Source organism: Thermobia domestica, chromosome 5 (assembly GCF_964235325.1).
Source record: "Thermobia domestica chromosome 5, izTheDome1.hap1.1, whole genome shotgun sequence".
In the NCBI taxonomy this organism is placed as follows: domain Eukaryota; kingdom Metazoa; phylum Arthropoda; class Insecta; order Zygentoma; family Lepismatidae; genus Thermobia; species Thermobia domestica.
Genome location: NC_137458.1, coordinates 242528780 through 242556486, shown reverse-complemented (window position 1 = coordinate 242556486; position 27707 = coordinate 242528780). Strand labels below are relative to the sequence as shown.

At 36.1% G+C, this 27707-nt stretch overlaps 1 protein-coding gene across 1 annotated transcript in view; it reads right to left on the bottom strand.

The window, feature by feature from the left end:
• Positions 1–27385, bottom strand: part of LOC145686503 (DNA repair nuclease/redox regulator APEX1-like) — a 64092-nt gene extending 36707 nt beyond the window's left edge. Inside the window, exons 1-2 of the mRNA XM_081759886.1 lie at positions 27081–27385; positions 13606–14166 (exon numbers count right to left, since the gene is read on the bottom strand). Of these exons, the coding sequence (XP_081616012.1) occupies positions 13606–14166; positions 27081–27110 (591 nt within the window). The 5' untranslated portion in view covers positions 27111–27385. The remainder of the gene's footprint in view (positions 1–13605; positions 14167–27080) is intronic.
• Positions 27386–27707: the final 322 nt, after the last annotated feature.

Genomic DNA, 27707 nt, shown 5'->3' with positions numbered 1-27707 from the left:
GCTAGAGTAAACAGGAAATTTTTTCAAAGGGATTAAAGAATAGGATATTAGCAAAAACTAGAAGCATGTGGGAGAAAGGATGGATCAATCGCCACGGGACAAGAGGAGATCACGAACAGATGCAAGAAATATTTTCAGGAGTTGTTAAACACTAAGATGGAAGATGAAACAGACAACGGAGTAAGATGATCTGGAAACAGAGGAATGAATGGGAGTCACAAAAGCAAGAATTAACAAAAGGGCCAGATGAAGAAGAAATAAGAGACGTAATAAGATGCTTACAAAATCATAAAGCGGCTGGGACAGACGGGATACCGGCGGAACTGATAAAAGCGGCAGGAACGCAATTCTACAAACTAATTCATAATCTGATATCTGAAATCTGGATAAAAGAAGAAATGCCCAAAAATGGTATACGGCAGAAATAATCGTCATACAAAAAAAGGCTGCAAAATGGATACTCAATAGAAGAGTCTCTCAAAATGGGAAGAAGAAAAACTGGACAGGATTCAGACCGAGCAGATCAACGTTAGACTACCTATTCACCATTAGACAAATGACAGAGAAAACATACGAATATAATACAAATTTACATAATCTGTTCATAGATTTTAGGCAAGCCTACGACAGCCTAAATAGAATAGAATTAATGAGGAGCCTTAAAAAGATGTAATTACCACACAAACTGAGAAAACATAGGAATGACGCTAAAAGACACAAAAGGGAAAGTTAAGCTACAAACATCAGATCAGAAGAGTTTGAAATAAACAGGGGACTAAAATACGGAGACCCCTTATCTCCAGTGCTATTTAACGTTGCACTAGAACAAACGGTAAGAGCAACCAAAGCAAACGCAAGAGGATGCACAAATAATAGGCTAACACAGCACATGGCGTATGCAGACGACGTGGTGGTATCAGCACGGACGGAACAGGCCCTAACAGGAGCGTTTGAAGAGTTTGAAAGAGAAGCGAAAAACCTCGGTCTACGCATAAACGAGGGGAAAACAAAGTATATGCTAACAACGAGAAGAAGCGCAAGAGAACTAAAGAAAAAAATATGCTGTACAAGCATTCGAACAAACAAAATAGATGCTTGTACGTGTTACAGAAAATCATCAATTTCAAGAGGATATCAAGACGGGGAAAGGAAACCACATATAAAACAATCCTAAGACCAATAGTGACATATCCTAGTGAGGCATGTACCCTAACTAAAAGAAACGAAACATTATTAATGCGATGGGAGAGAAAAATATACGGACCAAAAAAGATGCAGGAATCATGGAAGATAAAGACAAATGAAGAACGTACCGAATATATAAAGGTTTAGACATAGTAGCACACATTAAACAACAAAGAATAAAGTGGGTAAGCCATGTTCAACGCATGGAAAAAGATGCTAAATGGAAGGCCAGAGGGGGGGGGGAAGATTGACTGGAAGACCTAGGCTGAGATGGTTACAAGACGTAGAACAAGACTTGAGGGAAATGGGAATACGATGTTGGAGAACCAAGGCCATGGAAAGAGAAGAATGGAGACGTGTAGTTGAGGAGGCCCGAGTCCTACATGAACTGTAGCGCCGAGGAATAAGTAAGTAAGTAAATACGAAAAACTATAATATTTAAAAAAAATATATAAATATATCTACAATGTATTGAAGTGACATCCTCAAATAAAACTAAGTTTGGCATGTCCAGATATTCAACATGAAACTTTCTACAGGTGCAGAGCTTTTATAGTGTACTTTGATACATTCCATCCATTTCAACAATACCGATTTCAACAACATATATTTCAGTAACAAATAAGACACGAGAGTCCCTCAATTGGCAGATCATAGGACCCCACGACCCCTACCATCTAAAATTTGATACATATAAGTTAAGGTTTTACCAATACAAACGCCAAAGCACAAAAAACTAGTCGGGTCGACGGTGGTCTAGCACACAGAGTATCCTATGGAAGTTGGTACCTGTAATTCGAGTCCCTGCTAATCAAGTAGTCAGATTATTCTCTTATTCTATCAATTAGTCTGAGATTATTGATACTTACCATAGTACCAAATAAAATAATTTCAATATTTGTATCAAATATTTCGCCTTCTGTTTAGGCTTCATAAGTCAGTTAAAAAAATTCTAAGGAACAAGTAGAATTGTGTCACGTGTATACCACAAAGGAGTTTGGTTTGTATGGCGTGATATTTTCTCACCATTTAAACCGGAAATAGTAGTAGTTTTCTATCACATCTGGTTTTAGTAGATATATTAGAGTGGAGATGGAATATATTCTTGGGACGTTTCAACTGATTGCAGAAATCGTTCCTCACTATCTATCATCAATTTTGGCGATCAAAGTTAAAACCGGAAATGGTTGATTTCTACCACTTCCGGTTTAAATACCACCACCTTCAACAAACTAGATTCCTAACTTTCGATCCTCTACATCCTGGCAGAAGTTGATGATGATCCACTGAGTAGTTCTTGAGAATTTTTCTTTCCGGATAGACGGACACACATTTTTTGTCTCCCAGATGGACAGGCACGCAGACAGCTATGGTGAATACATAAGGAAGCTTTGGTAAAGCAAGCTCTTTAAAAATAGTTTTACAATGAAGATACCATATGTCATACCCAACGGGTTACATGCGTAGGATCGAAACTGCGTAGCATCGAAACTGCGTACGATCGAAACTGCGTACGACCGAAACTGCGTACGACCGAAACTGCGTACGATCGAAACTGCGTACGATCGAAACTGCGTACGATCGAAACTGCGTACGATCGAAACTAAAACCGGCGTAGGATCGAAAACAGATAAGGTCTTATGATCGAACAATAAAAAAACAATTATTTTATAATCACAGAATATTAAGTAATAGTATTTTTTTGAAGTTATATAGGGAAAAATCGGAGTAGGATCAAAACTGTATACGACCGAAACTGCGTAGCGTCGAAACTGCGTAGGATCGAAACTGCGTACGGTCGAAACTGCGTAGCGTCGAAACTGCGTACGATCGAAACTGCGTAGCGTCGAAACTGCGTACGATCGAAACTGCGTACGGTCGAAACTGCGTACGATCGAAAGTGCATAGATACGAAACTGAGAAATAAAATAGTGACAAATATAATTAAATAATCATACAGGGGTGTACCCAGGAAGTTTTTCTTGGGGGACTATGACTTATTCAGGAGGACCAAAAAAGCTAAGTCTTGTCTCAGCAGGGAGAAAGGAGAATCCTCCCCCCAAAAGCCACTACTTCTGATCAAGTTGGCAAATTCCTTGTTCAGAAGATTGCCGTTAAGTTCAATTGACTTAGCTTAACATTTTCTTAGTTACCTAGTTGCTGTGAATTGTCACTTCTTTTATAGACTTTGCAGGTGGCACAATCGAAGGTTCATGTAATTAGTTCAAGTTTTTGCTAGTTTGGGCTTCGTCCCAAATTTACTAACTTCCAGGGTTGTTTTGTTTAAAACAAAATATTTAAAACAAATGATTAAAACTTTTTTTAACAATTGATTTTGTTTAAAACAAATTTTGTTTATGTTTTAAACATTTTGTTTTAAACACGTTTATTTTGAAGACTTGTCTTAAACATATGTTTATTTGCATTTTATTTTATGTTCGTAAAAAAAAAAGAAATCTTCCAGAGCAAGAGAACTGTCCAAAAGTGCTCCCCAATCAGAAGACTATTTTCTTCCCATGTGAATGGTTTGATTTCTCGTGGCTACAGCAGGTCAATGTGGTGATCTACAATTTATTTTGTCTCTTTTCCCCCTTATTTTTAACGTATATTGTATTGTTTAAATGCTTCTCAGTTAACTTGCGAGAAAGTGTCGTAGTCGAAGGTTGGACTACTTATAGAACTGATATTAAAAAATAAATAAAATAATTATCACGGAAACAAACTGTTGTGTTGTATTCATTGCGACGTTGAGGTTCTGAAATTAAAATATCGCAAGCATTCGTTTGTACAGTACATGTTAGTTCTGTCTCCGTACAACATGGAATCGTTTAACATGGATTATGCGTGAAGAAAAGAAGGACATGATTTGATACAAATTTATTAGAGTAACTCAAACTCAATCAGGTAAGTAAACGATCAAACGAGTTTGTCACAAAACGTGTAAGAAAGAAATGGGTGGTTTAGTTCCAAGAACGAAAATCATTATAAAAAATGCAATGCTTGGTAAAAATGGAAACCCAAACAAATGGTAAAAATGTTGATCCGAAAATTGCTTCTGATGAATCTAACGTCAGTGGTGTGGCTGAGATGCAACTGGAAACTTCAGGTAACAACTAATTTTGTATCAACAATATCTTTTTCATTATATTATGAAAATTTTATTTCGTACCTCTTCCCCACCACAGTTCTAAATTTTCTTTGAAACTTTACAACTTGGCATAGCTTGTATGAAGAGACCAGGTGAGAAACGCAAGGTATGGCAGTCGATCACGTAACTAACCAAGTGTGATACTTATTATAACGTTAGTGCTGAACGTCAAGGTCTGGGACAATTTGATCTCAATTTGTTTGTTTGTATGTATGTACCACGCTACAGGGTGCAATATTCAGTCTTTTAACATTAATTTTTGAGGATAGAGACACGAGGCGTCGGAATTTGCTGTATAGATTTTGACTGCGATCCCATGTAAAATTTCAAAATTAGTGGGTCAGATCCCACTTTAAACAAAAAGCCCTGTCTAATATAGCCTTGCTACTGATGCAAGATGTAATCAATCAAACTAAACAAACTAATTTTATATGTTTCGAACAAACTTGGGTTGCAGGATAAATTTGGCTTCAACTCAACATTTAGAGCACAAGGGACCCAAGTTCATTTTCAGAAAGGTTCACTTTTGCTCAGCAAACGTAATATCTTCGTAGCATAGGGTATGAAATAAATGAAACAAAAACCACGGGAAAGCGTGTGGACTAGAGTTTCATAGGACAACCGCTAGACAAGGGCGTTGACGGAATGGGGAGGAGAGCTAATTTTCCCTTCCCCCTCCTTGCTCATACATTTAAGATATTAACATTATACTTGTATTGTGTATGTTGCAGCGTTGGAATGATTAACAAGTCAAGCTCCGAATGTCATAGTCAATGATGCATAATTACGTTACATAAATGCAGAATGTGTCCAAAAGAATACATCGACGTAAAATGTCATATTTTCACAACCACGAATCCGAGATGAAAGAAAGAAAAACTACCTGAAAAAAAGGAATCTAGAATTTTGTATGATTGCCGCTAGATAGGGGCGTTCGTTTAGAAATCATCCGCCTTCTACCCTGAATTTCAGATTTTTGGGGCAGTAATGCAGATTTAGAAACATTTTGCTTAGCAAAGTCCAACATTTAAAAATTGAAGTCCTTGCACCGAATAAATACGGATTTTGATCATTGGCCGTAAGGAGCTATAGGCCTATATTGCTTTCTTGTATAATTTTTTTTACCCAAGGATTTCAAAGGTGGCTCTACTTTCGAGTTTCGGGCCTGCTTAAAATTCAGGAAATTGGACCTAAGCAACTTCCCAGTTTTAATCATCTGTATGTTCTTCGTATTTATTCGGTGTAATTACCTCAGGCTTATTCTGTTGGACTTTGCTTATCAAAAGATTTCTAAAACTGTCTTACCGTCCCCAAAATCTGAAATGCAGGGTGCGGATGAGGGTGGTTGTCCTCCTGTTCCACTGACGCCCTTACTAGCGGCTGTCATATGAAACTATCCCACGCCTTTTCGCATGGTTTTAGTTATATTTGTTTTGGATTCTTGACTGCGAAGTATTATTTTTTGAAATAGAATTCATTTGCTGAGGAAAACTGAAGTTTATTGAAAATGGATTTGGATCTATTGTACTCTGAACGCCCCAAATATTACCTTTCGTCAATAAATTTTTGACTCAAAAAACAACCAATTACATAGACTTGCAGAAAATATAAAGTTAGCACAATATGAAGTGTGCTTCAAACATTACTTTTCGAAAACGTAGCCCTATTATTATAAAATAATTTTATTAGCACCAGTGTTATGAAGTAGTAATCAAATTTTGCAACAAAAATCTCACCCGCCTCCACGAAACGCTAGCTTAGCCCCTAAAGGCATAACTACAAAACTTTTAGAAGCGGTAACTCGAAATGATTTTCTTTATGGTTAAAATAACCGCACAACAGCATTTCTGGTAAAATTCTAGCCCTCATGTAACATGACACCATTTGAATTTGAAATTTCGAATACTAAGCACAGATGTTCGCCATGATGCTTGATAGCACCATCTGATGTGTCAGACCACTTCCAAGATTCATCATTCTCCCTCAACCCGTTGTCAACGCACAAGGATGGTGAGGACTTTTGTTTTGCCATGTATATTGATAGATTGTGTGAAACCTCTATAGTTGGTAAATTTTAAAATCTACCTTAAAAGCTTACTATATCCAAGAAAATACTTACTGTATGAGAGTCACTGGCAAGAGGGTGTAATAAAAGGGGTCGTTATATGAAATAAGTTGAAAATTACTAATCTATACGGAAATGTTCTGTACCCAACACTGTGTAGTCTTAAAGAGAATAAAATAAATGAAAAGATCGGTTGAAAGAGCAAAAAGTCTTAATAAATACGTGATTACACGATTTTGAAATATGTTTAAAATAATATTTTAAACTGTTCAAAATGTTTAAAACATGTACTTTTACTTTTTTGTGTGTTTTTTAAAACATCTTTAAAACATTTTAAACACTTTTTTCATGTTTTAAACACGCGTTTTGTTCTTTTTTTTTTAAAAAAAACTGTATTTTTTCCAACCCTGCTAACTTTTGACCAAGTTGGAAAATTAGAATGCGTTGCTGCCAATATTTACTTAAAAGACTTCCGTTTCTTTCAATTGACATTTGGATTAGCATTTTCTTACTTACCCAGTTGCTGTGATTTTCAATTTCTTTATGAACTTGGCAATTGGCAAAATTGAATGTTTATATAATCAGTTTAGTTTTAAGTAGGTGGGAATTTGTCGCCAGATACAAAATTTCTCATCCTACGGCCTCGCGCCTCATAAACCTACTAACATACCAAAATTCCTAGTTTTTATTCCGATTTCAATTACGGTACCTAAAATATGAGATTTTGTACATCCAAAAAGTATTTAAATTACACAGTTTTTTGTCTCTTTAAAGCTGCTAAAAATGGAAAATATTCACTTCTGGAAATTTTCTATATAGTCCCAGGAGGCTAAAAACTTTGCCAAATTTAATCCTTGTAGTTCTACTGGAAGTGCCTATACTGTAAAAAATCGTTGTATTATTTCAACGACATGCCTATGTGTTAGCACGATTGTGTTAAAATATAACACAAACAAGTGGTTAGAACAACTCACTCTCCGTTTGGAGTTGTGTGTCAAATGCCGCTAGTTGAAATGACACACAGCCTGTGTGTTAACACAAGTGTAGAATCTTCGGTGTTGCTTTCTGCGTGATTGCCATATATGTTGGGTATCTAATTATAAAGGCTTATGAACTGAAGCTACAGGCAAACACAGTAGAAAGAAATATTTAAACAAATCCAAGTATACGCAAAATTTCAAAATACAAACCGCGCGATGTGTTTTCAATTGTTTTACAAAATGTTTCTGAAGAAACCCTAACAGCACAAGATGTGCTAGGCATGTACCATTTTGGTGTTCTAAATTCATCTCCCACATTTGATGCATTTATTGCTTCTTTTTCAAAGCGGTTGTGTACTAGAAGCAACAAACGCATCAACTTTATTAGATGGCAACTGGCGCCGATCATTTGAAAGTGAATATGGAAGAACTACAAAATAAAGTAAATAGACAGTCGTCATTTTGTAATAAAATTAGGTCTACATGGCGAGCAGATTTTATCCCGAACGGTTATCGTCGAATATACGCGAGTTAAAGGAGCACTCTGATTAGCCAAATTCAAAAGACCTTAAGAATTTATCCCTCTACAAGCGACGGTTTACGTGTTATAGGCTGCCAAAAACATGAAAAAAGGAATTTTAAAGGTCCATAGCTCCAAAACTATGGGACCTACCGCAGTCGGGTCAAGACTTAACTTAGGAACTAGTATGTGCCCTATCCAAAAATGCGTATGTCAGAATCCTGAGGTGCTTCCACAACAATTTTTATAGACGGAGTTTAACTACGGGCCTATGATATAAAGTATTCTCCAACTACCTCCATAAAAATTGTTGTGGACATCTTAGGTGAATTGAATTTTGGACATCTTAGGTGAACTTTGGACATCTTAGGTGAATTGAATTCTGTATGGAAATGGAAAACATTTCAGTTTTATTTAAATCTTGGAAAAGAAACATTCTCTGTGTGCAAGAGGTTAATCTATACACATGACGATACATCACTCCAAATGTTTTAAACATATTAACTGGCAGAGTATATAGTTATCCTGGGGGCAAGAAAACAAAGGGATTTTTACTGAAATTAAAAATCGTAGTATGGTGGTACGTACCATACGCATGAACTTACTTTGGAGGAGGGGTCCAAATTCAATGCGAAGATAAAGTATTTTCAGATTTGTCAATTTTCGAAGTTTATGTTTATAATTCCGTACCTATACGTCCGAGCGCAAGTGAACTACGTCAGTCAAACATCGGTCCTTACTGAACAAACTTGGGCACAGATCGTTGCAATTGCGTAATTAGGAGGCGCACCATAAATTCGTATTTAGGTTCTAAACATCGTGTGTGTGGGTTTTATCGGGGTTCTCCCGTTTCCTTCCACTTTTTTCATTCCACCATTTCATTCATTTCTCATCATCAGCGTCTACTTTAGCCTAACCGGCATAACCGTAGGACGTGAAACTAAAAGATTTCATTTCATTTCATTTTCGTATTAAGGTTCTAATCCTTGATTTTTCTCACTTTTATATTTACCATAATCTATTAATTTTTAATTACTAGCTTCGTTTATTCAATATCGACATGATACTTTCAGGATATATTAGTGGTGGGCTAAGGTTTATTTGAAGATAGTTGCATCTGTCTCTTAGCAGTATTTCCAGCCATAGAACCATTTATTTCCAGACTTTTTTCGGTAAAAATTTCCTTTTTTCCCTTCTAAAATTTGCCTCTTATTTCCTTCTCTTCTATTGGCTACATTGGAACGAACATACCAGATTCTGGAAGCCTCATCCTTGACTTACACAACGCACTATAAAAAGTTTCACTTGGATAATTGGGGACACTACAATTCCGGTCTTACAGTATACAATATTACATAATTTTAAGGATAATAGTGACTTTCTAGGAAAAATGATATACTTTTTAAAATTACATGCTTAATTTGAGAGATATCATCATGATACTAGCTGAATATATTATTGGTGGGCCAAAGATTACTTTAAAATTGTTTGCTTCTGAGTGGTAGCAATGTTGCCAGCTACAGAAAATGTTAATTGTAATTGTTTGTAAAAAATTTGGGAAGTTTATCCTTTCCCCCCTATTATTTCAGTGTCCTTGGCTATATTCAAACCAACGTACAACTGTCTGGAATCATTCTTGGCCTACAAAACGCACCATAGAGGAGCACGATTGAATAATTAGGGAAGACGGTGAACCACCATGTATGCTGATTTTTGCTTCTGACGCGTAAGAAGTGCCAAAATTTGATGTGTATTATGAGAGAGTTTTTTTCTTTCTCTCTTTGTATGGCAGCCAGCGACTTCAGGTTTTTACTGTACCTTGTCAACATACCAGAAAATTCTTTTTAGGTGACTTGAACCCCTGTGGCTTCGGTGTTCCCAGCTAGAAAAAATCATGAAATTCGGCTAGGGATTTTTTTTTTTTAAATTTCACTCCTACATTTTTTCAATAATCCCTCCCGTTAGCAACACTGCAATCTAACTTACACCAAAAAATAGCCATGTCCCTCTTCTAAAATACAAGACGTAAACGATATCAATCGGGATAACAGTGTTTGGGCAATAAATCATTAACTGAAAGTCTACCAAAAACCCCAAAATCGATTTTGTCCCGAAAGGGTTAATGAGATATGCGCGCCAAAGATTTCGGGCTCTAATTTAACGTGAGCCCCCCCCCCCCCCCAAAGTTTCTGGGCTGGTCCAGAGAATGAATGGCCTACATAGTACTGTCTACGGGCTGGATAGGCTACCAAATTTCAGCTTTCGTTCTCCCATAGTTAATGTGATATAGGCGCCGAAAATTTGGGGGCTAACTTCACCAGAGCCTCCCAACTTTCTGGGCTAGTCGAGATAAAGATCGATGGGCTAACAAATTTCATCTTTTGGGCCAATATAGTTAATAAGGTGTGAAAATCAAAGTTTTGGGGCGTTAACTTAACGTGAGCCCTTAACTTTTTGGGCAAGTTGAGATAATGAGTGTACCAGGTACTAAACTTCATGGGCCTTCCAACCCATTATTATTTAGCATTTGGGGCACTCAAGGAACACAGATACAGGGTCTCCAAATGTGAAAATGAAAATGCAATCTTTAAGTTTTATGTCCGACTGTCATCCTGGGTAGACTAAAGGAGACGCAGATGATGAGAATAAATGGAATGGTGAAATGAAAGAGTTGTGGGAAAGGGAAACTCCAAGAAAACCCTCACACACGGTGTTTGTTCACCACAAACCCCACTTTGCGCAAGTTGGTATAGAACCAGGGCCCCGCAGCATGTGTGAACCCTCTGCCACTAAGCCACTGCGGCCCGGAAGTCCTCGAGACGAGACACATAGGCGTATACCTAACGTGTAATTTGTTCGTAGCGGGAATTTCTGTTATGGTATAGTTAATTACATACAATGAAAAACCGAAAATGTGATGTGGACAATCGCGAACAAGCAATAAACAATCTGCGTGATTTGTTTTAGATTTCGGAAAATAGGTTCTGCCAGATTTACGCTTATCGACTGTAATCGTTTATTTATTTATTTATTTGGGAGGGAAGCAAAGTATAATACATTTCAGTCATTACACATGCAAAGAGATGTTTTATGGTAATTGTTTTTTGCTGAAATATAACTTCGGTATCTTTTATACGTGTTTAGGAGCTGAGATTATTATCTAATAATTATAAGGAAGATACAAGGTTTTTTTTTTTTTTTTTTTTTTTTTTTTTTACGAAGATACAAGTTTTTCACCTTCGTACAACAATTCATGTTTAATAGGCGTATAGAAGGGGCTCATGCCCAAAACATTGGGACTCCATTTCTGGGGCCCCATGTTGGGGGCCCGGTTCCTGACCACCACTGTGCTGAGGGGAATCGGATCTTTCCAACGTCACCATCTGTATGCAACAACTCCATGCTGAAACGAGAAATAGAGTGGACTCAAGCCCAACATTTCGGAACCACATTTTCTGGAGCTTCGAGGCCAGGGCCCAATTTCTGACATTACCGCTTTCGTTAATCGACCCCGACCTTTCAAACGCTAACACTATAGTACAACACCATGTTAAATAGGCAAATAAAAGAGACCTGAACCCAAACTTTTGGGATCTCATTTCTGGAGTCTCAGGTCCCGGAGCTTTCCAACACCACAATATGTATCCAATAACTCCATGCTTAAAAGAAAAATATAATGAAGCCAAGCTCAAAATTTCGGGACACCATTTTTGGACCTTTGAGACAAGGGCCCAATTTCTGACGTTAACACTGTGCTCAGACGACCCGAACATTTAAAAACTTCACCACCCACCCACATACAATTCCATGTTTAATAGGCGTATAGAAAGAACCCGCGCCCAAAACTTCGGGACCCCATTTTTCTGGAGCCTCATGGCTGGGGCCCGGTTTCTGATATCACCACTGTGCTCGGGAGACCCGGACTTTTCCAATGCTACCATCTGCATCCACTAACTCCATGTCTAACACGGCTTCCCCATTGTAGGAGGATTTTGACGAATTTTCTGCAGGTTCTTTACAACTATTTACAACGTTTCAAACTATTCATAAGAAATGAAATTTCAATACATTAGAAACTATGTTCTTTTAAAATGTTCAAAATGGATGACAGCATTGATTTCCAGTAATAGTTGTAAACTTTCGTAATTTTATTCTCTATTTGAATAGTAGTTTAATTTCGAATCTTTTACGGTTAAAAATATTTTTGTGAAATGTAACGGAATACATTGAAATGCTCCTACCCCCACGGGTACGTGTTCCAATTATAAATCGATTTGAGGTTCAGCGTACAAATGAGAAACTCCCAAAGCGAAGTACAATATTGTAACGTTGTTGACATACATATGAATAACTGGTGATTAGGTCGTTAAGCTGTACATAAAATCATATAAATTTTCATTCATATTACGCAGACAAGTACACACAGAACAGCATATGAATCTTTATCTGACTTTTGTTTCTCTAACTTTCTGATAGCCTTTAGAAATAATATCTTTACAATCGAAATATTCGTTAAACATTATTATTATTATTATCCTTCAATATTCATTATACATCATATTCTTCATTACTTTAAATTCTTCATATTACATAACTATTTTACATTATATTCCGTCGAAGCTGTTTCAAAGTTAGTATTACACTTCTGACATAGTCATCATTACAAATCATAATTGATTCTCAATCCATACGCCTGTAACTTGTCCATCCTACCTGCAGTGTGGATCCTACGCAGTTTCGATCCTACGCAGTTTCGACGCTACGCAGTTTCGACCGTACGCAGTTTCGATCGTACGCAGTTTCGACGCTACGCAGTTTCGACCGTACGCAGTTTCGATCCTACGCAGTTTCGACGCTACGCAGTTTCGACCGTACGCAGTTTCGACCGTACGCAGTTTCGATCCTACGCAGTTTAGGTCGTGTGGAGTCCATGAATATAACCCTAATTTATAGCTGCACAGGTTAAACAAATTAAAGAGAGAGAGAAAAAAAATATATTTTTTGAGCGCATGATTAAAACTTAAATTATTTCAGGGCAACTGCGTAGGATCGAAACTGCGTACGGTCGAAACTGCGTAGCGTCGAAACTGCGTAGCGTCGAAACTGCGTACGATCGAAACTGCGTAGGATCGAAACAGGTTTTGAGCTGAATTTTTCGATCGTACGCAGTTTCGATGCTACGCAGTTTCGATCCTACGCCGCATTCCCATACCCAACTGGATCATTTGTTTCATGTGATCAGTGGCTTATATAACTACTTTCTTCCTTTAAATTTACAGAAACCATGTAGTTTAGTAAGATTTGGATAAAATATTGTAGTTTATCGGTTTGAAGAAATCAAGTAAACTCCATTTCTTATACATTGGTGGTAATAAGTGAGGTAATTTTTATGTATATTCTCGAAATGAAATGAAATCCTTAAGGAAATCCTTAAGTCCTATGGTTATGCTCTTTAGACTAAAGGAGACCGGTGATTAATGAAAGTAAATGATTGGGAAGAACTGATGGCATACTGTACGACAAATCCAGATGGCTGGGATCGAATCAGGAACTCCTTGCACCAGAAGTGAGCGCTCTGCCACTGAGCCACCGTGATCCTCTCGAGTCAATATATACGCAACCCAACTGCATTATAACACTATGAATTGTAGAATATTAAAAATAAACAAAAATAAAAAAATATATTAGAAGAATCAAATTCACTCACTTTTACCCATGCCCTGATACCGTCAACATTCCACGATGATATTTTCAGATTCCAAGATTTGCCACCAGGTGTCTTTTTATCACTAGAAAAGTCTATAGTAGAAAAATCACTATCAGTTTTGTTTAATAATTTTGTGTCTGATTTCGACTGTTTTGGTCCACTATCCTTGGCCGTCTTTGCTTTCTTTGCTTTGGAGGATGGTTCGTATTCGTCATCGGAAGCTGCCTTCTTTCTCCCTTTTCCCTTCGCTTTTGATTTTGAGGAACCTGACTTCTTATCGTCTTCCGAAATATCGTCATCTTCTTCCTCACTGTCGTCTTCTTCCTCTTTTGCTACTTTCCCAGTTTTCAACTTCTTAGCCGGTTTACGCTTCGACTTCGCGGGCTTCTCAACAGTCTCCTCTTCTGAACTTGATTCTGATTCCTCTTTGGCTTTCCTTTTAATGACTTTCTTTTTCACATTCTTCACTTCTTCCTCTTGTTCTTCAACATCGCTTTCACTGCTGTTCTCTTCTTCAATTTTCTTCTTTGGTTTTGAAGCCTTTTTTGGTTCCTTGGATCCCTGAAAAATGAGAGAAGAATGTAACGGAAAATGAGCTGTGCGTGGTTAAATTTAGTAAGATCATATGGTTTAAATAGACGAGCCACAGAAGTACAGAAACGAAAAAAAAAAAAAAATGAAATATGTAGATTAACATCCTACGATTATGCCCTTTAGGATACAAGAGATGGATGGTTATTAAAAAAAAAAAAAAAAATGTGGGATGAAACAGCAAAACTAAAAGACACGGGCATGATGTTGTCCAGAGTCGTGAAGAACGCAGGGCTATATTTCAAAAACCAAATCAGTGACTTTTATTCGGTAAAATTGGATTTTACTGGGCAAGACAGGGTTTAATTAATTTTTGTACTTACACTTAAAGCTGAATTCCTACTTAAAGTATCATTTTAGTATTCATGCTCTAATTATTCGTTGAGCGTATGGAATAATGAATTAATTACTCTCCTAAACAATCTTCCTTCCTATATGTAACTCATTTCTAATATTTCAAATGCGTCACTCAGGCATTTTCTTCAGGGTCACACACGCTCGTTTTTTTATTCATAGTGTTCACATTGTTCTTGTACCTCAATGGTGGTAAAATGATGTATATTGTGCAATATATTTTATCGATACTAGTAGTTTTATCCACCTGTCCCAATAGATATAAATTACTTTATTTATTAGCTATGTAATAATTAGTATGTGCAAATTTAACGTTAGTGCACTAACTAAATTACTAAAACCATGTTAATGTGTGGTTATAGGAATCTTTCTTTCAGTCATCTTAATCAGAAACTTGACCACCTCCAATCAACCAACAACTATGATTTCACTGGAAAGAAAAAAAAATCTTTGTTTAACCACTTCCTGGTCCACTTTATCCGAAGTAAGCAGATCCAGGCGAAGCAATCCAAGCTATTAAGTTTTCCGCATTTGTTTCAATTTGGACCAGGACGAGTAAATTTGCACTTTGTTTCGTCGACCGTTCTTTCGTGGTTTATTGCGAGATATTTCGTGTACAACATAGTCACGTTTGGGAAGAAAATTCGACCAGGACTGACCTATTCAGTAAAACGAAATAACTCGGGTTAAACCGGGAAGCGGTTAACCTCTCACGGTTATGGCCTTTAGGCTAAATGAGACGGATGGTTAATGAAAGTTAGTGATTGTGAAATTAAATATATGTGTTTTCCCACTGGGAATCGAACCCAGGACCACATGAAGCAAAGGACTTCACTGAAAAGTATCCTTAAAACACAAATTAACACGTTTTTAGTAATTAGGTTATTAACAGGCGGTTCCGTTCGAATAGCCTGTTAAACTACAAACGCTGTTTCTTCATTTAGCATAGGGTACCTTACAAGTATGGAGACAAACAACTGGTGAAACGAGCTCTCAAACCTTTACTATTTAGTTGTTATATATGTCCGGTCGTGTAGAAGGGCTGGTTGTAACACTGATCACTACCTGGTAGCAGTAATAATAAGAGAGAGATTATCACTGAATAAAGCAAATATTCAATATCGGAAAACGAAGAGATTTAATTTAAAGAAATTAGAAGAGAGCTTGCTAAAAGAAGAATACCAGATTGAAGTTTCAAATAGATTCTCGGTTTTAGAAGATTCGGAGTGCACTAGTGTTGAGGATACTTGGATTGAAATTAGAGATAGCATTAAAATTTCAGCAAAAGAGGAATTGGGATAAGTAGAAATACGTAGGAACAAACCATAGTTCGACCAGGAATGCATTAAACTAGCAGAGAAGAGAAAACAGGCAAAATTACCTTGGCTACAAAATTTGAATGAAATAACTTCACAAAATTTCGTAGACATCTGGCGGGAAACTTCCAAAACTTTTAGAAGAAACGTGATTTTTTAAAGCTAAAATTAAGGAAGCTAAAATTAAGGAAAGATAATAGTAAAAATAATAACATTCGGGACATGTATAAGGGAATCAACGAATTTAAGAAAGGCTATCAATCTCATGTTTATATATTAAAGAAAGCTGACGGAACAGTTCTCACTGATACAGATAGCATCTTAAATAGATGGAAAGACTTCTTTGACGATTTGCTAAACACGCAGCAAAAATCTAAAGTGTGTGGAGAAAGGGAAATACACACCGCACAACCGTATATTCCAAAACCTAACCGAATAGAAGTAGAAATCGCTTTAAAGAAATTAAAGAAACAGGAATCTCCGGGTGTAGACGAAATTCCGGCTGAGTTAATTTTAGCTGGAGGTGAAAATTTGTGGAACAAGATACATAAACTCATTCTCCTTATCTGGAACAAGGAATAATTGCCACAAGAGTGGAAAGAGTCAATCATTGTTCCATTTCACAAAGCGACAAAACTGACTGTGGTAATTATCGAGGTATTTCTCTTCTGTCAACATCCTATAAAATTCTTTCAAACATTCTATTAGCAAGATTGATCCCATACACAGATGAAATTAATGGAGATTATCAATGAGGATTTAGACGAAATCGATCAACTATCGACCAAATATTTACCATTCGACAAATACTGGAAGAGAAGTGGGAATACAATACCCCGGTACATCAACTATTTACTGATTTTAGAAAAGCCTACGACTCGGTTAAGAGAGAAACACTGTACAACATTCTTACAGAATTTGGAATACCGAAAAAGCTAATTAGATTAATTAAGATTTGTTTAAATGAATCCCAAACTAAAGTCCGGGTAGGAAAATTTTTGTTCACGAGCTTTCACGAAGAGAATGGCCTGAAACAAGATGATGTGTTGTCGCCATTATATTATATTCCCAAAATCATTAAATGATGAAAAGTTTAAAGTTATTATACACTCATATACTTTGCAATGTCTCCTTGTAAAAGTTCTATTAAAGAACAAGGTTAACAACACAATCAAGATAAAAACTTTCAAAGTGATGGTATCAAGTATATTCAAGGTGATGGTGTCAAAACATAAGATAAAAACTTTCAAGGTGTCTATTTTGAAAGAAATTGAAAAAACATATTTTCCAGCATAAACAGTGCCTTGCTAAAACCAAAATAGTTTTTTGTGATACTATAAAACCAGGTATTTTAAAACAATTATCATTCATTCGACCTACACCTGCTAATAGTGTGGTTTGGCATATTCAATCTGCATCCAGGATGAACCAACCAGGACTCACAGTCGTGAAGAAAGGCCTGAGTTTGTGAGTATATGCTCTGTACTGTTGAACTTTTGCATGACATATTGTCGTGAAAGGAGGACCACGTAACATTAAAAACACACGAGAGTATCAGGGATTTCTCCTTGATAGACCCCAACCATTGTACTTCTTATATTTCATATTATGATTTTGTAAATATTGTTTGTTTTTATATCGTTAAGGTGACGGTTTTAATAAATACCCCAGATGTATGACACTTGTCCTTTTATTAGCATTCTAATTACTTAACGTAACAATTGATTGTTGCTATATTCAGTAACATAATTAGTATCATATTAATTATTATTCAACTTTGTCCTGGAATACGCCATAAGGAAAATCAAAAATAGCAACCATGGCCTAGAGTTGAATGGTATTCACCAGGTGATGGCGTATGCTCATGATGTAAATTTAATAGAGGATGATAGGAGAACAATAGAAAGAAATGCAGAGGCCTTATTAAACGCTTGCAAGGATATGGATCTAGAAGTAAATGCAGAGAAAACTAAATACATGGAAGTTCGTCGGGATCGTAATATGGATGCGTAAATTATGGATGCGTTAAAATATCAAATAATACTTTTGATAAAGTGGATATTTTCAAATATCTAGGACCAATATTAACAGACCAAAATCATATTCGCGAAGAAATTAAATGTCGACTAAAAGCAGGAAATTCGTGTTACTATTCGGTTCAAAATCTCTTGTCGTCGCGAATTCTGTCGAGGAATTTGCAGCTTAAAATATATACAACGATAATCATGCCTGTTGTTCTGTATGGTTGCTTACTCTGAAGGAAGAACATAGACTGAAAGTGAGAACAAGATCCTGAGACGAATATTCGGACCCAAGAGAAACGTGAATGGGGAATAGCGGAAACCTCATAACGAAGAACTACATAATTTATACGGTTTACCAAACATTGTTAAGGTCATCAAGTCTAGAAGGCTCAAGTGGGCAGGGCATGTAGCCAGAACGAAAGCAAGAAGGAACGCTTAACTGGAAGACCATTTGGAAAACATCCATTAGAAAGACCTAGGCGTAGACAATATTAAGATTAATTTCGCAGAAATAGAAATATGAAGTAAAAACTGGATCCAGTTGGCTAAGGATAGAAGTCAGTGGAAAGCTTTTGTGAACGCGGCATTGAACCTCCGGGTTCCATAAGCCACACAGTGAGTGAGTGAGTTAGTTAATTTACGTAAAGGTAAAGAGATAATACAGTGAAAAATCAAGAACAAATGTCACAAATAACCGAGAATGAGAGATAGTGACCCTATCTCCCACGTTCATGATTTAAAAAAAAAAAAATGTTCTATTTTAACGTTCGTATAAGTTATTTTGGTCGAATATAGTGTAATTCCTTCTATCTATCTTTAATTTTCTCAATTGCTTAGAGCTGAAATGCATCGATAATGAGGAGGTGCAGTTTTCACTATTTTATATAGCGTATTTTGCGTGAAAATTTACTAAAAACATTCCAATTCCTATACAACATACTGTGTGTTTTAATGAAGATCAGAAACTTAGTCGTAAAGGTTGGGATTGAAATTACTGAGAAAGAAGAGGATCTCTGGCTTCAACAATACACATAAATAATAATTGCACTGTAATATTGCTTCACAAACTGTATCTTGACGAATATCTGATAAATAAATAGTTCTTACCTTGCTCTTCCAGACAGAGACCTTTATTACCATTAGGATCCTAATCCTAAAGTAACAAGTGTTTGTGCAATATAGTCATATACCCATATCGTTCAGTCTGGCATAAAAAAAAAAAAAAAAAAAAAAAAATAGTTTTTATTGGGGGGAAAAAAAAGTGGTTTAAACGAACCAACTCTGGTACTAATTACACAGGTCGACATGGCTACTGGGGTTTGGAAATTAAGAAGTGTCTTTAACTAGTTTGGCACGGCTGAATAAGAAAATTACATACTTCCCTTTTTCTTATCACCTGAGTTCTCCCTGCACTCCCCTCCCACCTACTCCAGACCTACCCCAATTCCCTCTCCTCCAACATCAATGGGTACGTTTGAAGTCTTAGAACTACAGGTAAGTATTGAAGATAGATTCTGACCATTCCGTGGATGGCAGTGATAGCATCCAAAAACCTCTTACTCAAAACAAAACCTAATAATTTGATGAAAAACCTGGGCTATCGAATGACGTAGCACTACTACTGGGATTACGTTTCAGTGAAAATCATATACTTACGCCCAATAAATCGTATTCCATGTACAAAAAAAAATGAAAATGAAATGAAATCTTTGAGTTTTACGTCCCACGATTATGCCGGTTAGGCTAAAGGAGACGGTGATGATGAGAGATGAATGAAATGGTGGAATGAAGAAAGTGGGAGGAAACGGGAGAACCCCACTCGGACGCACACGGTGTTTGTCCACCACAAAGTTCACTTGGCGGGAGCAGGGTTTGAACCCGGGACCCCAAGCACCAGAGGTGAACGCTCTACCACTGAGCCACCGCGGCCCCCATATTCCATGTACAGAAATCTAGATCAAGATTTCATGTTTTTTTAAACTTTCGAATTGTGTTCTGCAAAGATACTGCCGGACCCGTTGGAAAAAAATTAGAGTTCAAATGAAAGTAAGCAACAGAGGGGTTTGGCAAGCTCGGAGAATTTTTTAAAAAAAATATTGAGTACAATTTCCTTGGTCAGAATATGCATCCCAATGTCAGGGAAATAATGGAAGAAATTGAAACTTCATTTTCTAATATCTCATCTAAACTATTTTCCAAATAATTTGGCTGACACATCTGAGAAACAAGGCGAACGGTTCTGTCAGAAACTTAAAACACTCGAACATCGTATTATGCTCACTGAGAAATAAACATAATCTCTAGACCACTCCTAATGTATCTTATGTGAAGGAGAAAAACACACGAAAAGGACATCAGACAACAATTCACATGCAAACATTAACGGAAGTAATACCTTCGGCTATTAAGTTTCCAACTTTGTATTGCGAATATTACATTGTATGTCTAAATCTCTATATCATGCTTTTTGTAATATCATATGTCCCTTATGTTGCCTTTTTAACATTTTAACTTATCCAATGTGTCTTTATCTTCCTACAATTTCTTCCATATTTCACTGGTAACATATGATTGCGCAAAAACCTGGCGTGATGCAGAGAAAGAGGCATCATTTTCGAGATCATCACTAACCAGTAGAAATTTTCATGTGAGTTATAATAATGTACTTACACTAGCACCCATGGTCGTCTTCATTTTAGTTTATGTTGATATTTCGACTTGCGATGAGAGTCACGGTCGCAACCCAAGAATTACCGGACCAAACTATTTTATAGAACACTTATTACACTTCCGTTCCGATTAGTATCTTTTCACTAACAATTCGAAGAAAACATACTATCTTTATAACAGTTTTTGCTTTCAAAGTTATTTCAGTACCTTTCTTAATTAACGTTACTTCTCACACTTGTTTTCGTGTATCTCTTCTTAGATGTACCTATTAGTATTATTATTTTTATCAGAACTTTGACCAGAAGCACGCACAGACTACTTCATGTGTAAATCAAAGTAGACAAATCAAAATTTATATCAAGTTAAAACTCTGACAAGTCTTTGAGTATTCGATAGTTTACAAATTCCTAAATATGAATCTATAAAGATCTGTTTGTGAACTTAATTTGTACTTTTCTTTTCACTTGACAGACATTAAAAACATAGCTACGCGAACAAGTTGAAAAATTCCTAAGTTACCAACGAAGTCATATGAAGTTACATTGGGTGAAAAAACAGTTACAAAAATAGCTTGCTTTCTCCGAATTATTAGTGGAAAGACACTAATCGGAACGGAAGTGTTAAAAGTCTAAAACCTGTTTGGTCTGGGAATTCTTTGGGCTCGCTCTTTTGAAGTGGACTAGTTGAACTAAAATGAAGTGGAACAGTGTGCAAAGGTAACAGATTGTTATATATTAAGACGTAGCCTACAGCATCTATCAGTAGTTCCATTTGAATTTCCCACAGCTACAGATGAAATAGTTCGGTATAATTGAAGTTCATTTGTACGTAGCATGGGCCGAGTCTGAGCAGTGCTAGAGCGCTTACCTCTGGCGTTTGAGGTCCCTGGTTCGATACCAGTTCCGGTGTGTGTTGGTTTTCTCGAGGTTCTCTCGTTTCCTCCCACTTTCATGATTCCATTAACACCAGTATCATTATCACTGTCTTCTTTAGCCTCGGTGTATAATAGTGCGACGTTATAAAAAATTATGTAAGTTATATATCTTTTACTCATTATATAAATATGCATCAAATCACATCCTGAAATAAGTCTCTCAGAGGAAACGAAAATTTCAATATACTTTTGGGAAACGCAATTAGTTTTATATTTTGATGGTGGACAGAGGTTTAGCCGCCCTTTCAGTAGCCAGGTTATATGAGACGTAGACTAACAGCATAGTATGTATCAGAATCACATGATATCTCTCAGGCTATTCGAATCTGAGTTAACCGCGCCGAAGACGCGTACGTTAACCATACAGGCACGAAGGAGCTCTCGGTTTAATGTTATAAGTAACGTGCTAACTATTATTCTACAAATCACTCGCTTACAAATGCTGAATACATCATGTATGCATATCGTGCCTTCCATTTCAACTCAGGCAAAGAAAAATAAAATTGTACCATCATCATCTCAGATATTGTTGAAACTTTTTTTATAGCAACTACGCATGTTTTTAAGGGACCCATTTTTGTTTGTTTGTTTGTTTTGTCGAAAAAAATTTCCTGCCATGTAATGGAAAATCGAAGACGGGAAGTACAATTTGTGAATTGTAAAAAGTGCTAAGAGTTCAATTCTTACAATTAAACCAGCAACGTACGATACGAAAACAGAAAGTAGCATACTTTTTTTTTTTTTTTTTTTTTTTTTTTTTTTTTTAATGAGATCATTGTTTTTCCATACGGCATATGTAACACTTTCGTTTTCATCAGTATCAATAATTAAAGACTCCACACTTACTCCTTCCACTCCAGGACATTCACATTCTTGAAGACACCTGTCATTTTCTACGGAGCATACTACTAATGAAAATAGGACACTCATGACAGCTTCAATACACGCTGCACCTTTGATTTGTTGCAACGAAGCAGCAGCTAACTTAAAATTCGAACTATATATATATATATATATATATAGGAGGCCGGGGTAATAAGAGACATGGCCAAAAAATACCCTAAATATCAAAGCAAAAATATTAAAAAAATAAGTAATGGCAACGTCAATATCTTTACTTCCCTACTCCACTGGCACTTATGAACTAATATGAGTTTTTATATTATTGTCACACTGTGAAAAAATACCTTCACTTTGAACTTTACCACGGAAGTTTGTGACTTTTTAAAAATAAAATTTTATTCTGAAAGGTGAGTTAGAAATGTGGAAATGACTGATATGTAACTTTATGACGAAGACTATGAAGATTGATGAAAAATTTTGAAAAATGCTGAAACATTGCATTTCAGGTCAATTGATGGCATGTCTCTTATTACCCCTTTTAGAAATTTTGAAGGGGTAATAAGAGACAGCTGTCTCTTATTACCCCAGTTCAACTTTATGCTTATTTAGCGCATGTGACGAGTATAACCTGCTAATTTTTGTATATGGGAAGTAAATAGGAAAACTCCTACTCCGGCAATCCAGTCAAGAGTCTGTGCATAGATAGTGACAGTGGAGAATATGCTTTGGATCAACTAATTTCATCATCAACTGGTGAAAGTTTGCCAGGAGAAATTGATCCAACCAGAGCAGAATCTTGCTTAGAAAAGTATTACGCCGCGTACTATGATCTTGACTGGCAAATTGGGAGGTCTATTGCTTTCCCAGATGAAGAACCGTGCAAGGTTAAATCTTTGAAAAAGAACTAAGTGGTTTTAATTGGCCTGCCTATGGTGACATTCAAACAGTGACATCCAAATTTGTGTTTTATGGACCTATCAAACTGGATGGAAATGGGCCATTCAAGATTTCCAGAGATAGCTCAAAAAAATTCGTTGTGTTTAAAGCAAAGTGAAAAAGGGCTTTTGAAACCAAAAAAGAAAGATTAAATATGGCTCCTCTTGTTTTGGTAGACCTAGGTGTTTGTAGGGCTATTCTTAATATTTGTTAAAAATTCTTAAAAATAAGTTAAGAATACTCATGCCTATGTGCAACAATTTTTTTGGCCTATACATTTTTCATATGTTTATTTAAGTGGTCCAGCCTAAGATAATTAATAAGGCCTGCCTGCTATAAATATGTTACACTAAAGTTTAAATTATATTTATGAAGTTTTTAAATGTTAATTTTGAGTTTACATAGGGTAGCATAACATTTTCAAACTTTTCTTCACATTTTTCATATGTTCGAGTGCACATCGTAAAAAGTTTATTATTCATCTTACATATCATTCGAAAATGTAGTTTTCTACATAAGCTACATTTTACATAAAATTTGATCAACAATAAGCTTACAACATTTTTCAATGTTCTCTTCTTGTATGATTACAATTTAATAGCTTTTTCAATCCATTTTAAGTTAGCTAAAACTATTTTTCAAATGCATTGTTTTTTCTTTATTGCGAATTTAGGCACTTTTTAAGTTCATTTTCGACATTCTCCAGCATTCATTATTATTTGGTAGTGTGATTTTTGTCCGTGATGTATCTAGATTACGTAAAACTCAACTATACTTTGTTTTAATGATTTCTGATATTTAATACTTAGGCAACTAAATTTTCCGAACGAACAATTGAATTTCATTTTTTAAATCTTGATATTTCGGGAACATATTTACATATTTCAGATCTGAAAAGAGTAAATTGTTCAGAATTGCCTGAATATGTTTCTTAAAACTCTTACTCATTTTCTACTCTATTTGCATGAGCAGTGAGAGCCCTGTCTCTTATTACCCCTTACGGGTAATAAGAGACACTGACTTTAACAAAATTTTTCGTGGTCTGCTTGGCCGTGGGGGTAGCCCTCGTATGATCAATCACTTCATTGACTTATCGAGTTTGTCAGTTGCCTGCAGTAAGGCTCTGCTTAAAAAAAAAAAAAAAAAAAAAAAAAAAAAAAAAAAAAAACGGAAGGGCACATTTTAGAAATCAAAACCGCTTCTTTAATAAAAAACTGAAAGCTCCCTAGAGAAACGTATCATATCTTTATTTAATAAATGTGAACCACAGACATCATCAAATTGTTGCAGTTTTATTCTTTCCAGTGTTGCCAACTACGATATCAAAATTAACAAAATTTCGTTAACTTCAAAAGATTGTAGGCAATTGATGAAGCACTGGTCGAAAATGCTATATGGTGTGTTTATTATTCATGTAAAGTTGAACCATCTGACAAAATTTTAGAATTTTAAAGAATGATGTTTTCGAGAAAATGACGCTCAAATATGGCGATTTTTGAAAATTTGACTATTTCTTCATTTTTTTGTGACAAAACGGTTGCACACAGAAGCGATACTTTTATTTTTATTTTTTTCGAAAAGCGGATAACTAGATCTTACCAACCGTCAAAACTAAATTCCAAAATTCGAACCGGAAGTGCTCAAAAAAATTCGTGAATTTAGATTTTTCAGATAAACTGACGTTTATTTGTTAAATTATGTACAAAAAGATACGCATGCGCAAACCAAACTATAATAAAATATATATTTATATCCCTATGTACCCTCATGTCCAAAACGATTGTCGCATATCTATAACTGTCTTCTTGTAAGAATATAATTTGATAATGGTGTTGTAGGGCACTTTTAATACTGATACTATGTGAATAATAGGGAAACGTATATTTGTGGTAAATATCATAGGGAAAAAATTATAAATACGAAAATTAGAAAGAATAAAACGAAATCTTGCTAAATGGAGAAGAAAGTTTTGCATGTTTTCGTTTTACTGTTCTTATTTACTGCTCTTTTGACATGAAATTTGCTACATATATGTCTTTGACGATTATACAGAAACTAACATTATAGGAAATACCGGTCGAATTCGTTATCAAATTATATTCCTAGAACAACATATTTATAGACATGCGACAATAATTTTGGACATGAGTGTACATACCACAAACAAGAACCATAACTCTACCTGTCTCCATTGCTGAATGGTAGGCCTCCGAATTTGACCATTTTCCATATTTTCTACATTTGTTACATTTTAAGGTTAGGCTAGAGCTTTATATTTCTTTTAGCAGAGCATGCACTAAATAAGGAGCTCCATTACTACTTGCAGATTAGATTGACTTCAGGAGGTCTCTGCATAAATGCAGTCTAGACATATGGCATAAATCTAGTGCATAAAACACGAACCAAATTGTGCTAAGTGGCCATTAAAAAGCATGAATTTCATCTAACCGAGTCACAGCAGGAGTGCAGCAGGGTCCCAAGCGGCAGCCAGGGGTGCGTCAAAAGAAAGCAGGCGCGTTAGCGACGGGGGCATACGTATAAACCGGAATAGTGGAAGAGCACACTTACACATTCAATACTTTCAATATCGTTCAAAATTCATTTCAATATGCTGTGCACTGACAGTAATTACTTACATTCACTCTCATTCCTTCACTGAAAAGTCTCCAATCATATTTTACCTATAAATTTCCTAGTTGATAGAATTGTCTGCACGAGTAAAAACGGGTTGTGCCGGAGAGTAGTTTCATAAATATGAAACGTAACCGAACCTAATTAAGCCTTAATCGTTTGAACCTCTGCGGCACAAATGCCGATACGCGCACAAAGGAAGGAAAGCGCATTAACATGTAATACGCTGTCACTACAAGAATTATTTGCATTCGAACTGCGTAATAATCAACCACAACTTTAAACGCAGAATCGTTCTCTGCCTTTCTTTGCAAATTTCTTTCCCAACAGCCTTTGTTTCTGAATTAACAATTTCGTCTGTACAATTTCAAAAGACTCCATATTAATAATCTATTTCAGGGTATAGTATACATGAAGCTGCATCAGTTCCCGAAGGAGCAGGAAGCTCATACTTTTAGGGATTATTCATTGAGTATGTACGAACTTACAAAGGGGGTAACAAAGCGACTTTTATTTACTTATCGACTGATACGAAAATAAAAAAGAACGTACCTGTACATTATATCTGCATGTGTAGTGCCCTTGTACTTTATCTATGACTATGTGCGTGTGGGGGGGGGGGATTTAACGCATATCGCATGTCTTGTGCACATGGATACTTCTTACTATTGCACTACGTAGAAAATTTATGGTATTTCATGTACAAGTGGTAATAGAACACAGAAGGGTTATAGTTAAGGAGCCGTACTTCCCATTTAGGGAAGGACGAGAAACGCCATACTTTCAGGAATTATTCATTGACTATCTAGGATGTTAAAAAGTAGGTAATAGACTGAGTTCTTGCCCTTGTACTTAGGGTGTTTAGGTAGTGCAACAGTAAGATGTATCCTCGTGCACGGGAGATGAGAAGTAGCTGTTCTTAACTATTACCCACAGAAGAAACGCAGTTCAGGGGGTTCTCATGTATACTATTACCCTATTTCATTTTAAATACACTAATCAATTATGCTTCAAGGTTCTGTTTCAAAGTTGCCGCTCTCGATCCTTCTGCAGCATACCCTCGGCTATTACTTCAGACCCCAGAGGTTCCTAAGTTTTTGCGCAAGCTACTACCATAATTACAACAGCTAATACAACCAAGTTTCTTGAAGACATTTTGCAGCCTCTACAACATACCTTGCGACCACCTGCTTTTGCCTTGGGCATTTTGTGTCCCTAATATGCGGTAAATAACACTTTCTGTGCACGTGTCAAATCGAGTAGTCTTTGTGAATTCAAAAAAATTTTAAAGTTATATTCACTACTCCATGTAGCTCAATTAACTTAAGTTCTTATTTATTTTGTGTCCTACTGAATATATCTGCACTAAGCTGTTACTACAGTGTGTAATATCTTGTTCAAGTAGGACACAATTAATTCTTCCGGCAGCTTCCGAAACCGGCAGCAAAACAAAAACAAATCATATATTGATTCCTTCCGTAGCAACTATTCCCGCGCATCCAGTGGTACCAGAACACATACACAAAAATTAGTCACTAAAGTGCTAAAATACCACATGTAAGCACGAGAAATGTCACGAATAGAGATGCAAAAAAGCCGGCTTTTTTGAATCGATGGTTTTTTTCACATAAAAAGCCGGCTTTTTTGGAAAAAAACCGAGAATTTTGGAAATTTTGGCTTTTTTCATTTTCATGATTTTTCTATCCAAATAGCTTTCTTATAGTATATTCTATAGTTAGATACGATTTCCACGACCTGAATGCCATATTTAGCTCTGTAATTCACCATCAAGATGGATGGAGC